General features: G+C 42.0%; 1 protein-coding gene across 6 annotated transcripts in view; it reads left to right on the forward strand.

The window, feature by feature from the left end:
• The window catches only part of LOC131681981 (formin-1), a 365177-nt gene extending 352860 nt beyond the window's left edge, over nt 1-12317 (forward strand). For all 6 annotated transcript variants that reach the window (XM_058963104.1, XM_058963106.1, XM_058963101.1 and 3 more), the window contains exon 3: nt 8926-12317. In XM_058963104.1, coding sequence (XP_058819087.1) covers nt 8926-10848 — 1923 coding nt within the window. In that variant the 3' untranslated portion in view covers nt 10849-12317. The remainder of the gene's footprint in view (nt 1-8925) is intronic.
• Nucleotides 12318-12756: the final 439 nt, after the last annotated feature.

Raw genomic sequence — 12756 nt, forward strand, 5'->3', positions numbered from 1 at the left:
GACTTGGGTACTCTGATCGGTGTGACAGATTAATGTGGAACAATCGGTTCGGGTTATGGATTGGGACTATCCCATAAATTACACCCGTTAGCTGGATTGTTGGTAGCGAGAAAAAATAGGAGAACGTTGTTATTAAACAACTGGGGTTAATTAAAATTTGAAAAAAAATTGACTCACTCTTAGTCGTCAATAAAAAAGGGAAATAGGAGAATATAATAATTTGGGTTCCATACACACTAAGAAAAAACGAAAATTACATCCGACGTAAACAACATTGCGACGTATTTTGCTTTCTAATAAAGGAATTTTACATGTTTTGACATATGAAGTAAAATATTGTGTCTATTTTGATGTAGAACTCGGTTGAATGGAGATGTTGTGCTATCTTTTGACAAACGCTATTTTGGGGTAAACTAATAGATATGCCACATTACTTGTCTAAAAAAATCTCTACAAAGTGGCGTTTACAGAATTTTGACATTCTGCTTGGTTACTGAGATAATGCGAGAAACGTGCTGAGAAATTTATAATTTTTTGCTTCAAATGACTGTGTCTAGGGATTGACTCAAACTATCTTGATGTACAAGATGTTTTTCTATGGAAAACTATCTGAGAAACACAATGGCATAATCATTTTCAAAACAAAAATGCACGAATTGTGAGAAAAATGCAATTTAAGTTTTAAACTGTAATATGGCATATTTGGCAACACTATAACAAAAATAACTATTTTTTTCTAGAATCCCAGACTCATTTCCTTCAAAATGCACCTCACCGATTGTTTATAGACCAAATGAAGCCAAAGATATGAATAAAAGTTAATAATTGATAATTTTTTCTATGGAAATTTTTCCATGTACGATTATTCCACGCCATACAAATTTTGTCATCAATACACACCTATGGTACGTGTGAGTGCGACTTTTGTTTACAATTATAGTAAAAACTCGCATTACAGTCAACCGATTTTCGTAATATTTGGGAGATTAATACAGAATAGATAGAAGCATCAATTGTCTTCTTGGAATTGTTTATGCCATTTATAAGTTTCAAGATATTCAATCTCAAACTTTCAAAATCGTTTTTCTCAAAATGTGCAAAATGGCGCTTGTCATAAGATAGCCCAACAGCAACGAATTGTGAACAAAGCGTGTGTTAAATATGTTCTTGAATGTAAATTGGAGTGAATTGTGACGCTCCTTTTATGTGCATCTTGCGAGATGTAAATATTTTTAAGCGTGTATAACGTGATATAACCTTCATCGTCACTAGAAAGACCCTCCCCTTGGTTGACGGTATTGCATACATCATCAAGCATATTTCGTGCATCAGAGCTAAAGAATCTCTGACAGGCAGCTGCTTTAAGATGGTTATTGCATTACGCTTTCGATAGTGGTGTATCGAGGAGACCAAGAGGGTTTATGGGCCTTTTAGCATTTCTTGGTAGAAAGAATAGAAATGCTCTGAAAACCGACTTTTTAACCGTGTCCCGGACGGCCGAGTGACATATACCATTCGATTCAGTTCGTCGAGTACGGCGAATGTCTGTGTGTGTTTTAGAGAGTATTAAAACACTCAAAAACGCCCAGAGACAGGAAAAACTGTACAACAACCCTAACGTTTCAGGGAACGTGTTCGGGCTTCCATCACCCGACCCGTCAAAAACCTTTGCTCTTCTCCAGAACCTGATTCCTCCCCGGGGCACTACCTTACGGAATTACTTTGGGGAGGGGTTTTTATGTGCATAGCACCCACTCTAATTCATCTACTTAGTAGTTAGTTCATTCAGTAGGGTTACAGCACCACTCTTCGACACACCACCAGTTCTCCACCATCCACACAGACTGGCAATTTCTGCATGGCAGTCAGAAAGCTGGCTGTGAGTCGAGACTTAGTGCTCCTCCCCAATGAAGACAATCTGGGCGGCAAACTTTAGATTGTCTAATTTACGGTGCCCTTCCGCTCCTTTTTACCATTCAGCATTACGACTCGGCTCCCTTGTTCCATTTAGCACCGCAACTTCCTTCTCGCACCATTCACTCGTTGAGCTCCGGACTTGTTCGCAAACTACTTGGTCTAGTCTCCGACGATGGACCTAGCCTACTCCGACGGAGAATTCCCCGACAAGAGACGTTCTCCCGAAACCGAGCCAACCAGCCAGGTGTCGAGGTCAGTTCAGCGATTCCGGTGGAGCAGGGCGTCCTGTTCGCTTGTGCGCCAACGACCCGCAACTGGTGGGGTCTCGTCGCAGTCTACTCAGTCTTGTCCCCGGCGGTGTATCTAGTTTACGCCAGCGGAGAGTTCCCCGGCGAAGGAAGTTCTCCTGATACCGATTCTTCTTTGGTTTTAGCACCACAACTTCTTGAGCCCTTTGGCTCCTTGTCCGGTGTCATTTAGCACCGCAACTCTTTTAGGTCCTTTGATTCCCCTCTGGTTCATTTCGCTCAACTTCTCCGCTGAGCCATTCAGCTCACGATTTTACTCGGTCTAGTTCCCGACGAGAAAGGTTCTCCCGAAGCCGAGCAGTATATTTCTCCCGATACCGATGATTATTTCCGTGAGCCATTTAGCTTCCCGTTTCGTTCCGATCTACTCGATCTAGTCCCCAGCGGTGAATTCCGATTTGTGATTTCACGGCGGCTTTCTAGCCAATGGCGCTACTTTGTTGGTCCCTTCGCCACTTCCTCTGCAGTTCTGCAGTCACAGTAGGCAAACCCATACGAACTTCTTTGAACCTAGCGCATTCATTGACCACGTTTTCCGGGTGACGAAGTACGTCCAAACCGATACAGTTACTTCCGATACAGGTACTTCCAAAACTACGTCAAATGGAAGTTCACATCTCCATGCTTCCTACGCACCCAAGCCGACACATTTAGGATGAGTCGGTGGATCCACCTTCCTTTCTCCGCGTTGTCCCACTCCTGCTGCACTTAGCCAACGAGTCCGCTCGGACCAGTCTCCTTGCATTACGTGCATTTCTCCGCTGGTAGCATTCCACGTCCTCAGCCAGAGTGATGCAGACGGGGATCATCCCGGTGAAAACGCATGCTGCCTCCGACAATATTGTTCTGTAAGCACTCGCAACTCGTACCGCCATCAGCCGGAATGTCCTGTTCAGCTATTCACGGTTCCGCTTGGTTATCAATGCAGCATCCCAGGCAGGAACCTCATATCGGAGTATCGATGACGAAACAGTAGATAGCAGGAGCCTCGCGCTGCTTTTCGGTTCGCCGACGTTTGGCATGATTCTCGCTATTGCGTTCGTTGCCTTCGCCGACTTTTTACAGGCGTAGTCGACTTGGTTGAAGCTCAACCGGTCGTCAATTATCACTGCCAATTGCTTCAGGGAACGCTTCGATGCAATCACGTGCTCTCCGACGTCGATCTGCATCAGCTGAACCGCTTTGCAGTTGTTGACCAACAACACCTCCGTTTTGTGGTGAGCTATTTGCAGCTTGACCCCGTTCATGCAGCTCTTAATCGCGTCCATTGTCTCCGTCACCGAAACCTCCACTTCTTCAAGTGTCTCACCCATCACCGTTAGTGACACGTCGTCCGCGAAACCCGCGTTTTTCACTTTTCTGAGCAGCCGCAGACCACATCGTACATTCCGTTCCAAAGAGTTGGACCGAGAATGGAGTCCTGAGGAAGGCCCATTGTGACTCACATTGGCTTCTGCCCTTCGCTCGTCTCGTACAGTAGCACTCTGCTCTGGAAGTAGTTCTTCAGGATCTGGCATAGATAGTCGGGAACCCTCATTCTGTGCAGCGCTGCAGTGATGGCTTCCCAGCTGGCGGTGTTAAATGCATTCTTCACATCTATCGTGACCATAGCGGAGTATCGATCTCCTTGTCGCTTCTGTTTAGATGCATTCTCAGCTGTCGATGCTCCTTTGTGGAATCCGAACTTCATCTTGGACAGTCCGCGCTCACCCTCAGTACAATTCGTCAACCTGTTAAGGATGATTCTTTCCAGGAGTTTTCCGAGTATACCCAGCAGTCATATGGGCCTATACGAGGCCGGGTCGCCCAGTGGCTTCCCTGTCTTCGGCAGCAACACCAGTTTCTGCACCTTCTACATTTCGGTGAAGTTGTTTTTCATTTTTCTGCAGCACCATCCTAAACATGTCCGGATATGCCAGGATCGCAGCTTTCAGCACCATGTTTGGTATTCCATCCGGGCTTTCTTTGATTTCAGGCGCTTCAACGCTTCTGCGAGCTCATCGTTAGTCACTTGCCGATCACCCATGTTTACTCCTTCTTCTTCGCCGTACGGTGTCAGTGGCCAGACAGTTGGATCGTTCAACCAGACAGTTGGATGGTACAATTTATAATAGATTCGATTTCCGGTTCCGGATTTATAGGGTGATGAGTGCATTCACATAGCAAATCCCGATTTTAACGAATTCTGCAATAAATGTTAAAAAGGTGAAAATTTTTCCAAAATGTGACCGCAACTGTATTTGTAGTATTAGGTCACTAACAGCTATTCAAAGTCTCTTTGGTCACATTGGCCACCATCATCGTTTCCGGAAACCCCGGATAAAGTATCCAAATTTAGAATAACGGTCATATCGGTTTCTCGGAGATGACTTGACAGATTGGACCAAACCTAGTTTCAAATGAAGGATGTTGCGTTTCCGAAAACTGATATCAAATTTCCAACTTCTGGTTCCGGAGTTACGGGTTGCGGAGTGCAGTCACATTGAAAAATCCGATTCAAATCGATACCGCGATGGATGCAAAAAGGTAAAAAATTCGCTAAAATTAGTGCCAAATAACTTGCATTTGCAGTTTTAGGTTATTGACGGTCAACCGAAGTCTCGTTGATCATATTGACCACCATAGACAGTTCCGGAAATGCCTGAGAAAAGTGTCCTTCTATCAAAATTAACAAACTCACATCAGTTAATTTTGATAGACGATAAAGTTCTCGTGTTCATGATTGAGAAAGCCACAATTGCACCGCTAATTGGATTAAAATAGGTTTCTTCATACTTTTCACTAGTACAAACTAACGATCAACTATTATAGAAATGTTAAAATAGAAGTATATCAGTGTTAGTGTAGGAATAATTGTAGTTTTCAGTACTGGTGTACAATTGTTAGATGCTAGTCGTATGTCTATCTGTATATCTGTTCGCCGGACTATCTGTGATAGCTGAGTCAGGGAATGGATGCAGTACTGGCGTATATGATAGAATAGTGGGTAATTTATTGTCTCATGCGCATTTTTTCTTCTTCCTAGGACTCGTTGATTACTTTTTGCGGTGTTCAATTCGAGCATTCGATTCGATTTACTCGGGAATGTCGGATTGGGTAAATTACGTTACGATTAATTTACCGACGCACGTGAATCATCCATTCCCGTTCAGCACAGTGAGATAAAATCCTAATATAATGCAATTGTCGGTAAAGGTTAATAAATATTATTTGCTGACATTTAATCGGGATCAAGTAGTTTAATAGCATGTTTCGTATATTATTTTTGTTTCATTCGTCAGCTTTTGTTTTGCTTCTATTAGTTTGCTTTTCCACTACTCGAGTATACCAAAAATAATATCGGTCAATTCACACGCTTTTACTCAATCTCTTTGCATCTTTTTTAAGTTTATGCGTTTTTTTTCCCTTTTTTACTATATCTTAAATTAGACTCATACTAACCCTTACTAACAACATCAATTGCATTTTTCTCGTATATACTTATAATCTTTCATTCCAAACGTGCAAACGCTCGTTTTCTTCACGATTACACAAACCTGCTCATAAACACGAACGTACAATTGCAATCATCCACGCACACACACACTTACGCCCGCAATCTCACCAACATGAAGCACCCTGGTATTTAACCGTTATGTGTCCAACAAAAAACATCTTTAACAGGCCAACGAGGGTACCCGGGTACCCACAAATTGAAATGCTCATAACTATGGCTTCCTTTACCCGATTTGGACACTTTTAGGTGTTTTGCATTCACTTTTTAATTCTGTAAAATTGAACCGGATGAATGGATCTGGTTCTTGGTAATCCGGATTTTCCGGAGTAATGTTCCAGTACTGTGGTATGATTTGTAAATTTTAATAATGTCCTAGCAATATGAGTATCAAAACTCTTCAAATTGTCTCGGAAGTCTGTTATTTATTGTTACGGGACCCTATGGCAATTTGAAAAATGGAATTGGAACGGAATGGTCACTCATGGCCCCACTGGAAACTGCTCCGGAATGTGCGTTCCGGGGTCAAATCACCGAATGGTTCCAAAACCACGAGATACAGCCTACTGATGCAATTCCAAGAATTTTGATACCCATATTGCTAGTATTCCATTGAAATTCACAAATAGTATCCCAGCACTGGAACATGCTTCCGGAAATCTGGATTCCCGAGAACAGAATAAAGTAACCCGATTCATTTTTACCAAGTCTAAGAGTGGATGAGTTCCCGAATCTAAAACATCCAAGAGTATCAACATCGGTTGGAAATTACCTTAGTTATTGGCATTTTAGTTTTGTGGGTACCTGGGTACCCACGTCGGCTTGTTACGTAGCAAAAAAATTCAAGAGCCCTTCCTCACTCCCCCTCTTACTATATCAACAATATTATTGATCCAAAAGCTTGACTTAGTGAAGTTCTAAGATGTCACAAAGTTTCAATTTCCAGCTATGGATAAAACATGGAAATTTCATTAATTGACACCTAAAAAGGGTACGCGGTAGGACACATAACGGATAAGTGAACGTTTTAATACTTTTAAACTAATAAACGCGACCTCAAGTGGAAACCTGCAAACGCCCATTTTCGCGGGATAATGAATCGGTCACGTCCGGAAATTTTTCACCTTCCGTCCTAGCAGACTAGGACAGTGCCTTCAGTTGGACCAATCAAAAAATGATGCTCATATCCACTAGACATCGAGCTCCATGGTGACATGATCGGGAGCTCTAGTGATGTAGGGAAACTTACTCTCTTCTAGTATCTGAGCCATAAACTAACAATTAAGTATATGCACGGTCATTCAACAATACAAGCGTTTATTAGAAATTATGCACGTGAAGTTATATACACATCAATACACGCGATATACACGTTAACATGCAAACGCTCGAGTCCTTCGCGATTATCCACGCCCACACGATAACAACTCGGTGACTAAGTAGATGTTTTAGCATTTATAAATTTACAAACGCGAATCGGTCACGTCCTGCAGTCCCTACTGTCGGCCCTAGCAGCCTAAGTCCATGCCTTATGTTGGACCAATCAGAAAAACATGACGCTCATATCCACTAGACAACACGTTCCAGGACACACCCTCTTCTAGCATCTGAACCATGCACTGAGAATCAGGACTCAAATGTACGGTCTGCGCGCGATCATTCAAGAACACACGCGAATATAAGGATGGACACACTGTTATAAAATCGTATTTATACATGTGAAGTTACATACACGCTAGCACACGCGTTGATACACAAAGACGACCATGCAATCGCCATCATCCACGCACAACTACGCGCAAGATTTTGCAAATTCAAGTATAATCTGATTAAGGCACGCTCAAATAAACGCTCATTTCTACGCGATCGTACTCCCGCACATCTAAAGCGTACACAGCTCCAGTTAGAAAGGGTCCATGGCCGAGAATATATCTTCCGTAATTTTTTTTAATTAGAGCATAAAACTAATGCTTTTCGATAGTTTTTAACTAAGTGATGAATTTTTTTATACAAGCTTTTTTAAGCTCTTTTTAATAAAATAAAAAAGGTGGAAATGTCATAAAAATCGACGCAAAATTGTTGATCAAAAACTGTGAAAATTTTAAAGCGAACGAAAATTATTTGTTCGAGTTACGTTTCCTGCCAGCTCACACTTGTTGTTTTCGAGATAAACGCGGTTTACAGTACGCTCGTGGTATTCATAAGAGGCGTTATAGCAGAAAGGAAAATTTAAACATTTAACCACAGACTAACATATATAACACTCGAAAACACTTTACATTTTAATATGTTTTTAGCTGGGACTATGGCCGCATTTGCTATTATGACGTCACTGATATATGCGCAAGTATACGGGGGATATACCACCAGTAAAAAATTGTTCCCGAGCCTGAGGGACAACCCACTTGCAAATGAGTGGTTGGGACTGTGTATAAAAAGCGGAGCTAGTGTTTTGACAAAATTGGCGGGTCGATCCTTTTGGTGCAATTTCCCCGTAGTGTTTTGTCTGTTAGTCTGTGATTTAACTATGACTGTCGCCTTTAATTTTTTGGTGTTTCATTTTCAGGACCCTAAAAAACATTATAGACCAATAAAAATTCCGGTTTTTCAAAAATTCTACGCTGGTGTATCCCCTTAATCATCCCAGAGGCGGGAACACCTCCCTTGGGATGCACAAACCCTTATGCTATCCCTGGCCTATGATGACGTCCCAGGAAGAACACATGATTATTCCATTGGCTATAGTGATCGTACCACTAATTCTAAAGCGAAATCGCACACGTCGCTGCCACCCAACAGGTCTCAAGGGTTGCAGGTCCGAATCCTGCCTCTGGGATATTTATCACATAATTGCATTTGTTTGACTCGCCATTTCGATCTGTTATGTTTGTTGGATACCACCAAAAATCTTAAATAAGATATTGCAACTTATGTGGAAACCGCGCTCAACCCCGATAAAAGGCTTTTTGAAAAACTCTTTATTTCCACCATTTCTTAACTTTACCGATATCGTATCGCATCGATACAAGACTTGTGATCTTTATAAATGTCGATTCCATTGGAGCAGATAATGTAAACATATCGATCACGAAGCAAAGTTATTCTCGACTTTGTTGTTTGATATTTTCCCTACATGTTTTTTTAATATTTTCCCTAGACATTGTTCGTATACTAATGCCTTCTTTTCTATACCCTTTTCCTTTTCAGGCAATTGATGATGTCACTGCCCTGGTGACGATCAAGACGGAACCGCTGAGTGACATTCCACTGAAGAAGCAAAAGCTAATCAACGATGCCACCCTGTACCAGTGTAGCCGGCAGACCAGTTCAGCATTTCGTCCATGGACGCAGAAAGCACAAAAGTACGCACAACAGCAGCTTCTGCTGCAGCATATGGCGTACAACGGAAATGGCCTCATCAACGGGGTGGTAGCAGGAGCCGTCTCTCCCGGAGGAATTCTGGGTCTCAGCCAGGAGCCCCCGTTACTTCAGAACCCGGAAAGCGTTGTACGATTGTCGGAAAGCGATAAGTTCGAGAGAAGTTTTCAGCCAAATGTTGCACTTGCCCCACGAAAGACAATTCTGTGTAAAGAACGGGAAAGGGAAAGAGAGCGTGAGCGGGAACGGGAGCGAGAGAGGTTACCAGAGAAGGAACGGTCGGTAATCAAGTGCGATGTACAAATTAAGCAGGAATGTCCACCGACGCCGCCAGCTGAGGTGATACGATCGGTGATAAAGTGCGATGTAAAAATTAAACAGGAACGACCACCAACGCCATTACCACCGGAAATGTCGCCAGGTCCACGAGTACCTTCTCCGCAATCCCCTTCACTCCCTCCAGCAGGTCCTGCACTTCTTGGTGGATCCATAACAGTCGTTCCGATGCCATATAGTCCGGTCGCCGATGTGGTGCACTCCGGATCAAACGAAATAACCTCATCCACCTCACCTGTACCTCCTCCGGTCAACATGACCACCATAAACGGTTGCATCTCAGAAAAACCAAAGCTGTTGGTCAAAGAACAGATCAGTCCTCCCTCGCCCCGTCGAACACCCGGACTGCTGAATGAGGAACTGCATCATCATCGATCTCATCAAACGTCGGCCGTGATTTTGACAAACGGTAGTGGCCCAGTTTCAGTTCCAGGACCGCCTATCATGGGCAATCCTGAGTTTGAGCTGTCTACTGACACGGACGATGATAGTTTAGCAGGAGAACCTGATAGTAGTAATAACTCGATGGCCCCTCTGGAAATTATAGGAGAAGTGATGAAAGACGTGGCTCATGAGACTCGAGAACAGATACTGAACATCTTCAAACTGCTGATACAAGAAACCGCACAAATTCGAAACGAACAGTTACGGCTATTGGCAGAGCACAAGCAAAAAGATGATTTGCTGGCAGAACTCCAGCGTGACAGGGACAGTTTGCAGCAACAAGTGCAGCAACTTCAGCAGCAGCTGAATCGATCTCTCATAAAAATTGCTACATCGGAAGCAAACGCCATCCAAATGCAAAAGCAGCACCAACAAGAATTGGCCACAGTCAGTGCGATTGCTAACACCAGCTCCTCCCACGCATCTACTGCACTATCACCACCTCTCTCATTAGCTTCCAACAGCAGCAACAGCCAAATTGTGATCGAAAAGATCGAACGACGAAACAGTTTTCCGCAAAAATCCGATGTTATCATGAAGCCGCTGAAAAAATCTCTTCGTCGTAGTCCGGAAGATTCGGTGCTTATGTTGCAGTCTCCACCACCGCCTCCTCCTCCACTACCACCACCACCCCCACCGCCACCGCCGCCATCATCATCAATAGCCCTGTCGATTCCAGTTAGTCTATCAATTACTGCATCCAGTTTGCGAATCCCGGAACCGACCGGTGAAGATGATGACAAACTTTCAGCGCACAATCAGCAATCACCAGTGGCGACCTCCCTTCCGACCAACAATTGTGGAGTAATAACATCCCCGTTGCCTCGATCACCATCCAGGCCACCATCGACTGCTTCGACGGCATCCAACGGATCCACGAATTCGTCATCGGCGGTAGGGCTGGAAAACGGCTCCGGCGTTACGCCGGTCAGCCCGGCGAGCAAGGAGATCATCAAAAGTGCTAATAACTGATAGTTCATCATTTACCTTTGCTAAAAGGGATGTTACGCTCGAGATTGGGAGCAACGCGTTGCTAGCATAGAATACGCTCTCTTCGCTTAGCGAGTCGCTCCCGGATGGTATCCCAGACAGAGAACGTACCAAAGCCATCCTTAAACCAGTTGGATCCGTACTCATTTATCATTTATTATTATTTTTAAAAGGTGTCATCTTGATGATACACCGTGCATTGAAAAGTAGAACTTTTAAGCTTCATTGTCGATATTTTTCCCACCAAATAATTTGGCTTCATTTATTTATAGACACCGTTACGAGCCGCATGCTAATTAAGATTAGAACATTAGCGAATAAGGAAACAAAAAACAAATTGACGGGCAAACGCATGATAGTGGTTAAACGAGTCTTATTCGCTACGTCAGTTATCGTAACTGTTTGTGAAAAAGAAGTAGAAAGAAACATCAAGGAGAATGTTGAGTCTGTAATTTGAAACCGAAGCAAACTGTATTTGCAAAATTAATACAAGTAAAAGGCGAAAAAAGTACTCAGTAATTATTTTAACCACTAAGTGGTTTTCAAAGTCTTGCGTAGTGACTTGTAAAAAGGTGTAACAAATATTTCATTCGTGAGTTTAGATCGAAAGGGTCAAATAAAGTAAATGCGTTGGCAAGCAAGCGTCAGCTCTAACGAATTCATTGTGTTTGAACCTAGATTTCAAAATGACAATACATTTGGAATGCATCTGACGGTACTTCAAACGTTACATATATTTAGTGTCTAACGTCAATAAACTATTTGACAAGGCCAATCAAATGTCTAGCATGTGTGGGCAACAATAACAATAAACGATTGATATTTGTTCATAGCATCTCAGGTCTCATTTTCGATATTTTAAAAATTTTGAACGATACTGGATTGTGTGTGTTGTAAACAAAAAAACCCGTTTTTCTGAGCTACCGGATAACGTGCATTACAAATTATTGTTTATTTTGAATCGCCTCAAATATACTACTACTCATAAAGCTTGGTAAAAGAACTCACTATCTTAAGTATTTTGTATTCTTTCAAAACATCTTTTTCGTTATAGTGGTCAGTTAAAAACACTTCTTTATAAACTGGTAACTTTAACTATACAGTCTGTATAAAAGCTAAGTACACTACCCTTATCTAGTATAAGTTATTCTAGCACCTACAGTCTGCACTTTTTCTGTTGGTTTTTTAAACAGAAAAAATGTAAAAATTCGTTTCCTTAAATATTTGCCACGACAATGGCATTCAAAATGCCTCTAAGTTAAAAAAAACGAAATAAAACAATCGAAAAACATGAAAAAAAGAAACATAAATTGCAATCGCTAAGAAAAAAAGTGCTCACCTTTAGAGTTTGGTTTCAAAAATCAAACGTCGAACTCCTTATTTAAAATATACTACACTGCTACCATGTATAAACATAACTTTTGTCGACGAGCTTTCGGAAGCACCGCCATTATCATCCTCATCCGGTTGGCTTTTGGAAAAAGTCTGACCGAGCAACCATTTCGCCACGCAAATCTATTTCATTTCGGCCCCAAATATGATATTAAATTTTGTATTTATTTATTTATCCCTTTGTTTTAAAAAGAAAATTATATTTTTCGGTATTAACTTAATTTAGAAGTGAACACCTTGAAAACTAAGCTCCTAAATAATACCTACTTTGTGATCATCACTTTTCAGCCAGAATTAATGAAATAAAAAGTAAAAATGCAATTCTACTCTGCTAGTCCAGCTGCCTAGTTTCTTGTTCAATGTTGAAAAACTCATTGTTTCTCTGTTTCTCCATGTAAAAAAAATCACAAAATATCGCTCCCAGAATTAGAGATCGAAATTACCAAACTAAAAGCTTTAAACCAATTCGGACCCCAGCTTCGATTCAAATTGTTAAAT

This window comes from Topomyia yanbarensis, chromosome 2 (assembly GCF_030247195.1).
Source record: "Topomyia yanbarensis strain Yona2022 chromosome 2, ASM3024719v1, whole genome shotgun sequence".
In the NCBI taxonomy this organism is placed as follows: domain Eukaryota; kingdom Metazoa; phylum Arthropoda; class Insecta; order Diptera; family Culicidae; genus Topomyia; species Topomyia yanbarensis.